Below are 15,889 nucleotides of genomic sequence, written 5' to 3' on the forward strand. Positions count from 1 at the left end.
CTCTGGGCATTGCTTGGTTACGTTAAAGATCATGTTGGCATATTGTACTATACTGTATTTGGCACGGTATGATGCTGACTGTATACCGTACAGTACATGCTCTAGGTGTTTTATCTATCAACACAAGGAAGAGAAAGAACATCCGCACACTAGCTTTTTACTACCATAAGGCAACAGATTGCAACATTTGGACCTACTATACGGTAGGTCTTCATCAGGCAATATTCTCTTCCTTGAGGTTTGCCTTGCTGTGTGACATCCAGCACCTGGCCTAAATATACAGTAGGCATTGAGATGTGCACACAATCTTCTCTGTGAACTATATCTATGAACACACGCATGCATGCACAATGCAAGCCCGCATGCAAGCCGTCATGTGAGGATGATGTAGAAGTAAAGGGACCTAAAAAGGTCTAGTTTAAACTATGATTAAAATAAAAATGTACTGTGCCTGAGTCTGCTTTTTGGAGACCAGCCATGTTCCTCTGATGACGAGGCAGCAGTTTTATAGCTTTGGTTATATCCTACGTTGAAAACATGTGTCGAGTGGTCAGCCTTACAGAGGTATTTATTTTCACCTGTCCAAAACTTGAGGAAAAACAAAACATACATTTTACGGGAGCGTACCTATGTTCCCCAGGTTCTATGTTCCCCACCATGCAAAAAAGGTTCTTTGTTCCCCACTTAGAATAAACCTAAACCAGAAACCTAACCTAGTAATTTTAGTAATTCTAGTAAGACTAAAAGTATTTTAGCAACTTAGTCTTAGTGTTACTTTTCGTAGCAAATTCTGATTTAAGCTCAGTCTTTGAACAATCCAATGAACTTTAGGCCTGCCTAGGCTACTAGTACTTAAACTATCTAGTCTTAGCCAAAAAAATTACACTGGCATAAAATAAACTAAAACATAATTGCTCAGACTCTTCAACAAAGATGGCAAGATAGTACAAAACACTGAAGTCCTTAAACCAGAAACATAACGCTAACCCTAAACCCTAAGGTAAGTGGGGAACATAGAACCTGGGGAACATAGAACCTGAGGAACATAGGGATGACCCCCATTTTACTTATAGGTCTGTGCGACTTAAATATTCCCTGGGACATTTTAAGATGAGGAGCTTTGATCTTCAACCAAACCCTGTCACGGTGGTATAAAGTTGCTTGTGTTATTAGTGTGTTTTCTCTGTCATTGTGGGGAAGGCTCTCGCACGCAGAAGATAGCCGGCAAGCTCACAACGCTTCACATCATGTGGAATGCATTAACATGCATCCCAACGAGCACTGCAGTTGAGGAATACAGTCATTCCTCACTTCAAAACTGCTGCATATGGTTTTGTATATTATTTGTATGGTAGCCTACTATAGTCCACAAGTCATTTGGTGCTCAATATGTGTGTTATACGGAGTAATCTCTCTGCTGCGAACTGGGGACGTGACAACTACAAATAAATGTATAAGAAAGCCTTCTAGACGTCCGAAATTCTCCTTTAAGTAAAGCAATCTGAGTATACTTTTCATCCATCCAACTGAATGAAAAGGCGCCTCACACATAGTAGGCTCAAAAGGATGTAATTGTGAATTATTCATAATAATAGCTATGCATAGTTGCATATCTTTCAGCTGATCTCGCCGTTGGTATAGCTCAGGTACCTATACGGCACCGGACATGTAGATTTTTTGTTTTGTTTTTCTACTGATCTCTCTCTCCTCTTCTTCTTCTTTTAAGGGACCAGGCCAGTCCCGAAGGGACTTGGTTGCTTATTGTTTTTGTCTGTTTTTTCTTCTTTGGCCAAAGAGTGGCGCTATAGCATAATTGAAAATGACCACACATAGCTCATGCACCGCTTGACCGACGGCAATGAAACTTCGTGTACATGTACGTAGTCCTTCGTCTGCCGTGTTGGGGACCAACATGGCAGATTTAGGACTATACATTTGAAACTCGTGAGTATTAAAGGCCATCTTTCAGAGCCAAGATGTCTATAACTTTGTTTCCCAAACAATGGGCCGGGACCCATTTCTGCGTCTCGGACACATTTTTATGAGCAAGAAAATATTTCTTCTTTGTTTGTTTTTGTTTTAAATGTCCTACAATTCCTTTTTTATTACAATTATTTGTTATTATAAAACACAAATTAAATTCAGGAAAAAAAAATGGCTATGCCCAGCTTTGTGTGAATCATAGTGATGATTTGATTGGCTGATCACCCCATAGCGATGATTTGATTAGCTGATCACCCCATAGCGATGATTTGATTGGCTGAGCAAATATTGAGGATAAAGTGAGGGCAGAAACGTGACTGAAGACGCAAATTGCGATTGGCCGGAATCAAGAGCGCCCCTCACTTCACATGGGTGTGATTTTTTTTATTAGATATACGGCAGGTTAAATAATAATGTATTTTTGTACATTGGGTCTATAGGGTCTTTTGGGCATCGAGCTCAATATTTTACAGTGCAGATTGTTGGGGTCGACAGACAAAACAAATAATTTAAAATAAATCACACTCCCGTGAAACCAAAGGGTGCCTTTGGTTGCATATGTACATCATGGGGCGTATGCTTAAAGCAAACTCACAAAATCACACTTGTGTGAATGAAGGGCGTTCTTATCATCATACTCGGCCAATCAAATCATCACATTCCGTGGTACACAGACACGCAAAGCTGGACATAGGAGGGGCTACCACTGAAAAAATGCATAGACTTGAGTCAAGTGTATGCAAATATGCAAAAATCCACATGCCCCCACCGTCAAGTCACTTAATGGTGGGCATGTGGATTTTTGGGGGATTGCATGACATCAAGTCTGAAAGCCAGACGTTGGAGGGGCCTAATAGTCCATGGCCTAATAATGCATAGCAAACTGGGGGGGTCCTTGAAATTGAAACGGTTGAGAATCACTGACCAAACCTACACTGGGACGTCAATCTAGATACTGTACTGTAAACTATAACATCTTGCTTACAGTATTTAACTCTTGAGATGCACGGACCAGGAACGGTCCACTTGGACCCTTGCAGTCTCCAAACCACCATTGAGAACCAGTGTTCTGATACAAGTCAGGATATTCAGTTCCATAATCATTACCACGCACGCACGCAAACACACTGGGTTTAGCCTTTAAAGTTAATTTTTTTGTTGTAATACATGTTTTTTTTCATGTTTTTTTACTTGAGTGGCAAGTCCTTCAAGAGGATTCAATTCAAGCCACCAACACCCCCATTTTGAAACCCATGTGCCCTAAAAAGGCCATTTTCGTTAACCTCCCCAACCATTTCTTTCTGCTTTTTAGTCAGACTTCTGCTTCTCTTTCATGTGCAGGAAGACGACGCTGAAGAGGAACAGGCCGGCCATCATGGAGAAAGCGCTGGCGTAGTAGGGGTAGGCCGAGGGAACGAAGCGCTCGTACTGCCAGTGCTGCAACGGACGCACGGACACCTGCGTGAACGAGTGCAGGTGCGTGTAGCCCAGCCTGTTGTAGTCCACCTTGAACTGGAACACTCCGTACACGTCGGGCAGCTTGAACCGCACGCTGTACTCGCCTCCGTCGTTCCCCTCGAGGTGCGTCCTCACGAAGGGGTCGATCCGCACGAACTCCAGCTGCACGTCGTCGGCGCGGTAGGGAACCCAGTGGCCCTCGTCGGACAGCGTCTCTATCACGATGCTGTACTCCACCAGGTCGCTGACGGTGTACATCGCGGGCGGGGCGCTCTCCCCCACCAGGTGGTGGGCGACGGCTCCCGCCCTGAGCACTCCGGCCTCCTTGAACACCCAGCGGGAGAGCGCCGCGGCCAGCTCCTCGTTGCCGGACCGCTCATGCCTCGGGGAGCGGCCTGGCGGCGCGCCGGCCTTCTGCACCGGCGCGTCGAAGAACGCGTCGCCGAAGAAGTCCAGCGAGCCGCTGAAGAGCGCCCGGGCGTTGTTCCTGGCCTGGACGCCGACGATCAGCAGGGTGTCCCTGCCGACGGCGGGGTGTCCGTCCCCCCGCACCGGAGAGACGGGTCTGTCCGGGAAGGAGGAGTAGGAGGTGGAGGAGCCGGTGAGGATGCGATGGACGAGAGGGTTCTCCCGGTCCGCCGCCATGCCCACGCCCTTGAAAAGAACAGGCTTGTCGACGGGCTTGTCGCCGACGATGGTGGGAGCGGCTTTCAGCAGGTTCTCCGGGTCGGCAACGACCAGCGTGTGCTCGCCGGGGTCGGACGTGTCGTGGCTGTGGTGGTCGATGACTGCGGTCCTCTTCTCGTCGAGCGCGACGCCACACCGCGCGGCCAGCTCTCTCAGCGGACCGCCGACGTCGGAGCTGGCGGCGACCAGCACGTTGCCCCCGCCGTCGATGAAGGACGCGATGGCTCCCGCGTCGACGTCACCCCCAAAGTCCTCGACCGACGGCGAGAAGACGATCAGGTGGTCGTAGAGGAACCGGCCGTACTTGACGAGGGACAGGGAGGGGTCGTCCGCCGACTTGAACGTCATGTCGAAGCCTCGATCCGCCAGGCCACGGAAGAACATCGAGTGAGTCCGTCGGATCGCTGGGTCGTCCAGCAGAACAAGCGTCTTCTTCCCGTCCGCCCACACTGACCCCATCACGGACACCAGTACCACGGCCAGGATCGCCACGCATCTGGATCTGTTCGCAGCCATGACTCCTGTTGTCGTCTTACGGTGATAGTCTGGAACTGGACGGGTTTCATTCTGCACTGACTGCTTTCAGTGACGCCATGACGTCACGTCAGTCGCACGATGATGTCAGTCCTTTTGCGTCGGTCGACTCCATACTTGGGCAACCTTTGACTTCCAGTTATAATATTGACGTTTTAAAAAGTTATGTATTTGAAACCACGTGGTCGCTCAGGTTAGCTCACTGCCATGTCTTAACCATAATGGTTGTCAAAGATATGTCTGTCATCCATAAACACATCGTAGTACAAGAATGGTGCACTCAGCAGACACTCTCCTTCTCTCCATCCTACCGATGTCTTGTACAGATGTTCCCAAATACAGATGTTCCCAAACTTGGGATCGGGACCCTCGGGGGGTCCCCAGATGTTTAGCTTAATGTGCAACATTGTTTTCTCACAGTAAACAAAACCAACATACACCATAAGTGTTTCAAATTGGCCAAATTGTCAAATAGTACGTAAGGAAGAGGCAAACATTGTGAAGAGTTCACAACGTCTCCATGTGAGCTTGTAGATCAGCTATGTTCCACAATATTTATTGGTGGAACTGAGTGCTTTTCTAGGGTGAGGGGTCCCTGCAGTTAAAATATATTTTTGGGGGGGTCGCAGCCTGAAAAGTTTGAGAACACTTGGTCTGTTAGTAACTAGACATCAGTATCATATTTGTTCTACAAATTAAAACTCGCTCACAGTTATTGTTTGTTGGCTCGATCTCTGGTGAGATCTCCATTTTATGTTCTCACTATCATAATGTTTTGGTATTTATATTTATTTTTTACAGTGCTACAACAGAAAACCTCCACTCCACTGTGTACGTTTGTATCGTCGTATTGTCGTGTGTCTAGATTCTCTCTATATTTATGGACCACAAAGGAAACAATACTTTTTTTTTACTTTTTTTGTGATAATCTATTTGGCTAATACTCAATCAATCAATCAATCAATCAATCATCAATACATAGATTTTAAGTTAATTATAGAAGTCTGGGATCAGTGAGAATGAGAATGAGTGGAATGTGACAAAAAAAGATGTCCATAAAATCAAGGCTTCATGGCGTGTGTAATTGAGAAATAGTGCTTTAAGTCTCCCTTCTTCAGAATAGCAAACTTGAGAAACATTCTCCAGATCTCCACCAGGGCAGGTCAGGTTGTGGCCTCGTGGTGGCGCTATAATAGGCCAATGTGAAAAGGGTGCCATTTGTCCTTATGCCTTTGATGGCAATTGGATGATTTGAGGCATTTTGTTCCAAAAATCCACCTGTTGGTGGCGCTATTACAGGCCAATGTGAAAAGGGTGGGATATATTCCTCAGCCTAGTAGGAAAGTGTGTGAAAGATTTCACGTAAATTGCATGCTGTGTTCATGATTTGAGGCTTTTTGTTCAAAACGGGCCAATCCTGCAAACTTTGAAGGCCAATGTTAACCAATTAGGGTGGAATATGAAATATCGGATAGATCCGCCTTGAACACATGATTATAGAGATAGTGTGTAACGACTTGTGGGATTTTTGGACAGAATCTGGAGGAGTAAAATGTGCGCCCGTGTGTGACGGGCACACACACACTCACACACACACACACACACACACACTGACAGAGTGCAAAACATACTCTCCCCATTCCTTCGGCCTGGTGGAGACAATATGACCATCACTGCATGCATCAAAAGTAATCAACAAACTATATTATGAAAACTGGTGAAACATTGGTAGAATTATCAAATAATATAAGAGGCTAAAATTGTGAAATTGTCTTCTCTTCTCGTCTCTTGATGCTAGACGCTGCTTGCATCTGCAGCTCGTAGGCCTTGGGGTGGATCTCGAAGCCGTACAGCTTGGGGACAAAGTGGCTGCTAGGCCTCTCGGGCCTGTATTCGGGATGCACCATGAACAGCATGTGAGGGAAACCCGTGCCGAAGTAGGCTCCGTCCGTGCGGTGGTGCCTGGACGACTTGGGCGTGTACACGTCCATGCACTTTGGACAGTACAGCTTCACCATGGCCTCCCCGGGGACGTCCGACAGGCCGATGGGCAGCACGGGCTGGTCGTCGCAGTAGACCCGGAGGCAGCGGCCAAAGTCGCCCTGGTGGTACTTCTTCAGCATCTGCGCGATGCCGCGGTTGGTGAGGATGTAGCGCGCGTGGATGAGGCCGTACAGCGTCTCGGCCGCCTGGTGCAGGTGGTCGATCCGGTTGGGGGGGGTGGTGGTGGTCGTGGTGGTGTCCTGCTGCTCCTCGTCCACGGTGCCAATGTCCAGGATGAGACCCAGGGCCTGGCGGTAGTGGGAGACCTGCTCGCTGAGGTCCGTCAGGTTGAACTTGTCTTGGATGAAGTTCCGGTCCACCTCGCAGAAGAATGCGTTGCCCCTCAGTCCACAGAACCAGGAGATCCATGACATTTCCTCTGAACTGCTCATTTCTTCTCCCCACCCCCTCCTGCGAGGAATATACAGTATAACAGGACCTGGAAGGTATATATATAAATAAGATGGGTAGTGTTAAGGATAGGAGGTGTTCTGAATTAACAGGTAAGGGCAGCAGACGGTTCGGAATACAGATTGTGATGGTCAGGTGAGATTGAGCCGAGTGTTGTGTTGCACACACAGGATACAAACAATAGCTGTCATGTGAAGGACAGTATATGTGGAGTATCAACAGCTGAGAGCTTTGAAACCAGCTGCTAAAGATATTGATGGCGAGTGGCAAGGTACAAACTTATCAGTGTTTCTTTGTATATTATGCTACTGGTGATGATGTGACATCATCACAATGCTACGTGTACATATTTGGGCAATTGGAGCAAGGTTAATAAAGTAGGTTTTCTAGCTATTATATTTTTGAGGGGCGCTATGTCCAGCTTTGAAGGTGTGTGTAAACGCAAACATTAAATGCCGTTGACAATGAATGGCCAGCTTTGAGTGTTTGTGTAAACAAACATTGCGTAAAATATGCAAACAATGAAGACGAAGGTGAGGACGCAAATTCTGTTTGGCTGGAACGAGATGATGTACGATGATAAGAGCGCCCCTCACTTCACACAGATTTTTCTGTCTACAATTTCATATAGAAAAAATTTATAAAATTTGTAAAAGCAAGTAGGCCTACTGCAGTACATTTAACTCCAGTATAAATGTGACTGATATGAGGGTTATTTTAAGGGGTTGCTTAACCCCCAAACTCCACTCGCAACCTCCACTTTGAAACCACTGTTCTGTACTTTGGCACTTTGAGATTTGTTTCAAATGTAAAGTGCAATACAAATACAATGTATTATTTTTTCACCATTGCAATATTTGCGTCTGATAATGTGGTGTAAAGTATCAAAAGAATGGGAAGACTCAAATGAAGTTTTAAGTGCCTCAAGTTCACAGTAGGCTATACATGATCAGTGGGTGGACTTACAGTTGCGTTCCACCAGTGGCAACCCAGTCGGGCATTTAAAGGATGGATGGCTATGGTGTAAAACTCGTTGTTTTGTAATAAAACAACCCTGTCTGGGTGACTCGGCTTCCATCGCCCTGGGATGGAAGGCGAGAAATTAATTTGTAATACGTCTCCGTCGGGTGGATGTCCAAACTCCAAAGCCAGTCCTTGTTGTATTATTTATTTTTGATAAAATATTGAAAATGGTAGATCTACATAAGCTTCAAGCTAAATGTAGATCTACCATCTGCTATATTTTCACTACTTTTGTGTGACATTCTTGCATAATGAAGTATATCGCTTTAATTTACAAAGAATTTACCAAAATGTGTTGCGTTGCAACACATTGTGAGCTTGTAGATCTGCTATTGTCAAAAGACTTCTATAAAATGTATCCACGGCACATTCTGCACAATGAGTAGGCTACTTTCTACTTTTGGTACATTTTGATACCAATACCTTTGTACTTTTACTTTGTAACACTAAAGAATGCAGTATTGATACTTTTACCTTAAAATGTAACTAAAGTACTTTTTTCCCAACAACTGGCGCTCATGTATTCTGAACCCTGGAGGAGGTCATGTATAATTGTGACATGCTCCATTCCTCTCACTGCTCCAAGGTGCCTCATACTGCAGTCTGCAGCTTACATTAGTGTCTCACTCTCTCTCTCACACACACACACACACACTTCAAAGGGCTTTATTGGCATGAGAAAACACATGTTTACATTGCCAAAGCACAATACAGCAATACAATCAAAACAAAGATTATGTACATTTGAAAGTCAGAATCTTCAATTGATCGATTTCTATGTACCAAGATCACTCGATGCAGGTATAGTGCAGGAATACAGAAGTGACATACGGTAGGAAAAGAGAAGGGAACCCGTACACTCATATGCTTCAAAAGGTATATATATGCCTATATATTATTGACGACGTTTCGAGCCAATTAAAGCTCTTCATCTGGTCAAACTCGTGCAGGAATATACACAATTGTGTTCCATTTGATATCCTTTTCCTATCACAGCAACTCACGAATCTTGCTGCTGTGTTTGCACATTGTTGTACTTCGCCCAGCAGATATGGGAGTTTTTTTTGTCACACACACTTATACACAAACACCTACTTAAAGGGTAAGACCACTTTTTGAGAGGTTTGGGTCGTTTTCTTACCTTATTATAGGCAAACTATTCCATTCCATTAGTTATTTCGCTCCGTTGTGTTGTTTATTAGCAATTTAAGAAATAAAAATAGTCGCTCATTGACTTCCATTGTAACGGGGAAACAGCTATCAAAGTCACTCTTTTAGCACATAAACCTAAAGCTGATTCTGACAGTTTATGACATCAGGAAAACTCATGCGGTTTTATTTTCTTCTTTTAAGTCGGAGATAGACTGGAGCAGTACTACGGCGTTCCCAAATCTCGCGGGCCGTCTTGCAAGGTTTCGTTTGTAAACAGAAGTCTCCACACTGTTTGAGATGCACCCTCACATGAGCAATCCCAGACACAGACACTTTACACACTTCTTCTAAAGTGTCTTTTAAACTGTTTCCCTCAAACACGTCCATTGTGTATGTTTTTTGTGACAAGCAGACGAGATCAAATCCATTTGTTTACATCCCTGTCGTTTCCAAATTAAGAAGTGGTGTACTGTTTTGGTCCATTCAGATCGGACCAAACAGAAGTGATTCGGTCGGTGTAGGCATGCATACCTACCGGATCTTCTTTCTACACAAATTAGTCAAAACAAGACAAAGTTAAAAAAATTATTACAAATAAAACCGCATGAGTTTTCCTGATGTCATAAACTGTCAGAATCAGCTGTGTTCGTTTATGTGCTAAAAGAGTGACTTTGAGAGCTGTTACCCCGCTACAATGGAAGTCAATGGACCCTATTTTGTATTTCTTAAATTGCTAATAAACAACACAACGGAGCGAAATAACTTATGGAATGTAATAGTTTGCCCATAATAAGGTAAGAAAACAACCCAAACCTCTAAAAAAGTGGTCTTACCCTTTAAGCCCAATGTGGAAGCACACGCGTGTGCGACCCACACACACACACACACACACTAAACCACATCACCGAATTCACCGCAACACATAACAAGGTTAATCAATGCATTGTGGCTTATAAAAATGGAATTCATCCCAGGCACGGCAGGCAGGGTGGTGGGATCATGAGTATCTAAAAGACAGACGTCTGAGACTTAGCATAAATCCTTCACTAACAGGATCTCCACATTCATACACACAAACAAGGGCGCCCGGCGGTCCCAAGTGAAACTCCACGATTCTTGTACTTGAGTAAAAGTACAAAAGTATATACTTAACATGTACAGTACCGTATATAGGCCACACACACACAGTGGCAAACCAGGGGAAACAGCCAGGCCTATTCCCCACAGAAGGAGGCTGGGGGAGGTGATAGAGGGAGTATATCACCCTGTACAGGTACATTGCAGCCAATGGGAGCCTGGACATGGACGCACCTGCAGCCTGTAAGGCAATCATCAGAAGCTTTTAAATAGCCGACGCCCAAGCTGTCTGGTGTGTCAGTTTGGACTAATGGAGGAGTGAGGAAGGAGGAATCACTCTGTTCATGAGGAGGCTGGTATGAGGGAGATCTCACAAGTGAGTACAAGATTTTACTCAAACCTTTGGACCCACTTGGATGTGCTGTGCGTGTATTATGGCTCACCTGGTCTCGTTCTCTCTTCCTCCCTCCTAGGCCGACTGAACTCCACAAGGGAGAGCCTACAGCACTCTCCCCCAACTGAATAAAGTAGTCACTAGCTCTCTCTGCTCTGCCCACAGGACTGCATGTGAATAGAAGCCCAATCCCCTGACAGGAGGAACCCTGTGTTGACGTTTTGCCCCGTTTCCCCCTTTCCCCTAACTTTAATAAAAGACAATTTAAATGTATGTTGAATCTGACTATTGAGCCTCTTATTTTATTGTGAATCTGTGCCTATTCTCCCCTGGGTTGCCACAACACACACACACACACACACACACACACACACACTGTGTACAGCCACATGTAATGATTAGTCAACACTAGTTTTATTTCTAAGTCTACTTACAGGACATTAACATCACATTTGAGTTCCTTTTGAATGCCTGTCAGATTTCTCTACATAACTGTCTCAGCTGTTGGTGCACGCCTTGCATGCCTTTGATCTATGGCTACGCGTAGAAAACATCTAAACATGTAACATGTAAACACAACATGAACATAGTACTCTTATTATGCATATTGCATTCTCGCCGAGATTTTTTTTATATATTTAAAATAATAATAAACAAAATAAATGAATGGTTCAAGCCCATTAATTAAGATTCGAGTGCCAACCCTAACGAGTGAAGGTTCGAGTACTTTAGTAAAAGTACAAAAGTATATACTTAACATGTACAGTACCGTATATAGGCCACACACAAACACGCACGCACACACACATGAGTGTGTACAGCCACATGTAATGACTAGTCAACACTAGTTTTATTTCTACTTACAGGACATTAACATCACATTTGAGTTCCTTTTGAATGCCTGTCAGATTTCTCTACATAACTGTCTCAGCTGTTGGTGTGCAAATGCTCCTTGTATGCCTTTGATCTATGGCTACGCGCATAAAACATCTAAACATGTAACATGTAAACACAACATGAACATAGTACTCTTATTATGCATATCGCATTCTCGCCGATAAATATTTTTATATTATTAAAAATAATAAATAAATAAAAACGAATGGTTCAAGCCCATTAATTAAGATTCAAGTGCCAACCCTAACGAGCGAAGGTATTCCTTGAATGTCCCATCGGGGTCCAATATGAGGAGGGACCGGTTGTATTAGAATAACGTGTTGTAGAACCTTATGTGGAGTACAATCTGAGGCAAAAGATGATCTCATTCTCTCCGAGTCTCCGTGCACAAATGCGACCAGGACGGAATATTACCATATATATATATATATATATTATTTGTGAACTTTGTATAGTTTGTGCCCTAAATATGGTTATAAGAGAAGTATTTATTGGTAAAAATGTCTTCTATTTGTGTTGATTTCCTTGATGCTAGATGAACTTGCATAATTTCATGGTGCCATAAATAGGATCATAACTTAGAGAGGTATTTGTTGGTAAATTGTCGTATTTGTGTTGCTTTCTTTGAGCTAGATGATTATTAATTAAAACTTGAGATACAGCGTGTTTCAGGAAAGTTGTAATCGTCAAACTTGCATGGGAGAGAAGACGGAGAACACTATATAATATTAATACCTGAGCTGTATTATGGTAAATGGTGCATTTATATAGCACCTTTATCCAAGGCGCTTTACATAGACTGTGCATTATACATTCACCCATTCACACACTGATGGCAGCAGAAACCATACAAGGCACCAACCTGCACATTTAGGGGTTCAGAGTCTTGCTCAAGGACACTTTGACAGTAACTCTGGGGGAGCCCACAGGGTTCGAACAGGCAACCTTGCGGTTACCATCCATCCAGCCACTCTACCCCTGAGCCACCGCAATGTGAACGCAAACACGCTTCGACCTGGTGGTCTGGTTGGCCACTTTGTCTGCGGGACACGAAAATAAAATAATCAAATCAACAAATCAAATCATAGTAGTTTAGTTAGTTGCTGCGAGAGTGAGGTCTAGCCAACACCAACTCGGGATTCCTGGATCGCTGCCCTCCACAATTTCCTATCCAACATCAGGTTCTTGAGCAGTGTTGTCAGCCAAGCACGTCTACATACAGTAGGTGGTATGCTTCTTTCCCCTCCTGGCTTTGCCCTGGGTTGGCTCCCATAGGGTCAATTTACTTGCTTACTAAGTCATGAAAAGGGTATCTTTGAAAAACAAACTGTCAGACACTTTTTTTTTGCTCTTTATTAGGTCGACGTTTCGGTCGCTTGGGCCTTCATCAGGACAGACAAGTGTCAATACATTGACAATCATTTAAGGTCTACATTTGCAGCCCTACTACGATGCAGCAAATACAGTGAGTGACAGGCGAGATTATAGCGATGAAGACATAACAGCACGCCCATGAAGTAGAGAGAAAGACAGTAGGAAGTATAGGAACCAGACCCAGCCCCTCCCTAGCAGAGTTATAAATCATGCTGTAATGATGATGGTCTGTGGTGTGGACTGACTGCTCTATAAACTAACAGCTGGACTTCAATAATCCCTCTCTGACTGTGTTCTCTCGCTGTTGAATATCATGTTGTATTTGAACAGCTATAAACAGTCCTCTATTTTAACGTGTGTCCCCCACTTAAACCCTTCGCTGACCAGAGTTCCTCAGGGGTCTATACTTGGCCCCTTCTTTTCCCCCCTATATGCCACATATAATTGGTGAGAATAGCCAATATTTCATGTTTTGGCCGACTGATCCCTCCAGAATAGGGATGCTAGGGACAAAAACATATACATTTTTGGGGATCCTTGACATGAAAATGTTTGAGAACCGGTGACCATTGGTCTAATGAGTCAGAGGCAGATAAAAAAGGTTTGGCCGTGTGCAGAGGCCGTGGGAGGCCGTTTAACACTTATGAAAACATCAAAGAGGTTGTGTAAACTACAGACGTCACCGTGCTTTATGCCCCAACAATTACACTGCCGTTTTGGAGGGGAATTTATACTTATTCTGGCTTCAAATCAAGAGCCCGGCACAGTGCACACCAGGCAGCCAACTCCCTGTTAGCATTCAGCAGCCAGACACCTCACACGGACTCCGGAGAACCCGCCAGTTTACCAAGTCGCCGCGGTGAAAATTCTTCATCAATGTCTTCATCGTTATGCTAACATGCTGTCTTCATCAGTGTAGTTTGTCAAATTCACAGATGTTATAGTTCATCATTTCCAAAGTGATCAAATTATTTTGTGCAATTAAATGGTCAGCTAGATAATGATGAAAAGGTGAGTATGTGAATACCAATGATGAGTAAGCCTACCATTTCGTTTACTAATGAATTACATTGTTTCGGTACTTTGGTGTTTAAACTTTTACCATTCCTACTTTCTCTAGTGTTAACTCTAAACAACTATCATCTCTCTCTGTCTCTCAATTCAATGCAATTTAAATGAAGGTGAAGTAAAACTAAAATGCACTAAATAGGCCTTGCAAGGCTGACGTCACGGTAGGCTGTCACGCCTACTGGCGAGTGGCGAGTTGGTAAACTGGCGAGTTCTCCGGATACCCCTCACACTAAGTTCAGCGTATAGACTATAGGCTAAGTTTGGCTATAGTTATAGCTTAAATGGCGTATGCATTACTGACAGTGACTGTATGCATAAACAGTGTGAGGTCTAACTGTCTCCTGGTTCTTACACAAAGACAGAAGCTGAGAGGGAGGGAGAGAGAGAAACAGACTGACAAAAAATAAGTGAGCCGTGCCATCATGAAACATATTTCACAGGTTCCAGGTGTGTTTCCATTCACTATGGCTTGGATTCAGTCCCGGAACCCCCCGTTGAAGAGCCCTGTTTTACACTGTACAGAGGAAGAATATTCCAGGCAGGTTTATATATACATCAACACCAAGTCTTCCCCGCTGAAATACAGCGAGCGGTTTGGAAGAAAATGCTATTTAATTAGAGCGTTAAGAAGGCTTAAAAAAACAAACAAAAAAAAACTGCTTCCTTTTGTGTCTTTCAAAGACTCTCAGCAGATACATTGTGTACGTCTCCCCGGTCCTTGGTGGGGTCCCCAGCTAAATGAGGAACAGATTAACCATTTTAAACATATTTTATAAACTTGGCTGAGGTGCTGGAGTCACAATGAAGCCAGGTGTTATTTTTGAGGGGCGCCAGCCCCTCCTATATACAGCTTTTGACCCCACACGTCTCAATATTTGCCATTGACAATGAAAGGAGAAATTAGTAAATTTGTGGCAACAGGCATGTTGATGTACGATGATGAGAACGCCCCTCACTTCACACGGGTGTGACACACACACACACACACACACACACACACACACACACACACACACACACACACACACACACGCACGTATGCACGCACGCACGAGCAAGATAGATCAGGCACTCATGCCTGAGCAGCCTGATCTTACTTCGGAGTTGAACACCCGGAAATAGGAGATCTCCTAATCTCACATTACTTTTGTAGATTGTAGATCGGCTATTTTTGGCTTCAGCTATAGGGTCAGGGCTCAAAATGCCTTAAGATGTATTTTTTAATGCCATTCATGACATTTCTAAATTCTGAAAATCTGACATCCTGACAAGTAGGCCTATACAATGAAACAATGTGTGTGGGTGGCGCGGGTGTGCGTGTGTGAAAGAGAGAGAGAGGGTATGGTGTGCGTGCGTGCATGCAGTGAGAGAGACAGACAGAGAGACAGATAGAGAGAGAGAGAGAGAGAGAGAGACACACAGGGAGGGAAAGAGAGAGAAAGATATAGAGAAAGACATGCAGAGAATGATAAAGAGAGACAGACAGACAGACAGACAGACAGACAGACAGACAGACAGACAGACAGACAAAGGGGGGGAGAGAGAGAAAGATAGAGAGAGGGAGAGAGAGAATAAGACATGAAGAGAAAAATAAGGAGAGAGATAGAGAGAGAGAGAGAGAGAGAGAGAGAGAGAGAGAGAGAGAGAGAGAGAAGACATGAAGAGAAAGATAAGGAGAGAGAGAGAGAGAGAGAGAGAGAGAGAGAGAGAGAGAGAGAGAGAGAGAGAGAGAGGTGTAGTAATAGTGACGTTGCGTCACACGCTCATCCCAGTGAGCAGCCAGCT

The 15,889-nt window shown here is 44.2% G+C and overlaps 2 protein-coding genes across 2 annotated transcripts; both read right to left on the reverse strand.

The window, feature by feature from the left end:
• Positions 1–3,291: 3,291 nt before the first annotated feature.
• Positions 3,292–4,644, reverse strand: LOC308311765 (dolichyl-diphosphooligosaccharide--protein glycosyltransferase 48 kDa subunit-like; the record flags this gene model as incomplete). The annotated part of the gene is made up of 1 exon (XM_080758547.1): positions 3,292–4,644. The coding sequence occupies one exon, from the start codon at positions 4,642–4,644 to the stop codon at positions 3,292–3,294; it is 1,353 nt and encodes a 450-aa protein (XP_080614673.1).
• A 1,772-nt stretch (positions 4,645–6,416) lies between these two features.
• On the reverse strand, positions 6,417–7,097 carry LOC308311766 (casein kinase II subunit beta-like; the record flags this gene model as incomplete). Its single annotated transcript, XM_080758548.1, has 1 exon — positions 6,417–7,097. The coding sequence occupies one exon, from the start codon at positions 7,095–7,097 to the stop codon at positions 6,417–6,419; it is 681 nt and encodes a 226-aa protein (XP_080614674.1).
• Positions 7,098–15,889: the final 8,792 nt, after the last annotated feature.

This window comes from Protomyctophum bolini (assembly GCF_963924005.1).
Source record: "Protomyctophum bolini genome assembly, chromosome: 24".
In the NCBI taxonomy this organism is placed as follows: domain Eukaryota; kingdom Metazoa; phylum Chordata; class Actinopteri; order Myctophiformes; family Myctophidae; genus Protomyctophum; species Protomyctophum bolini.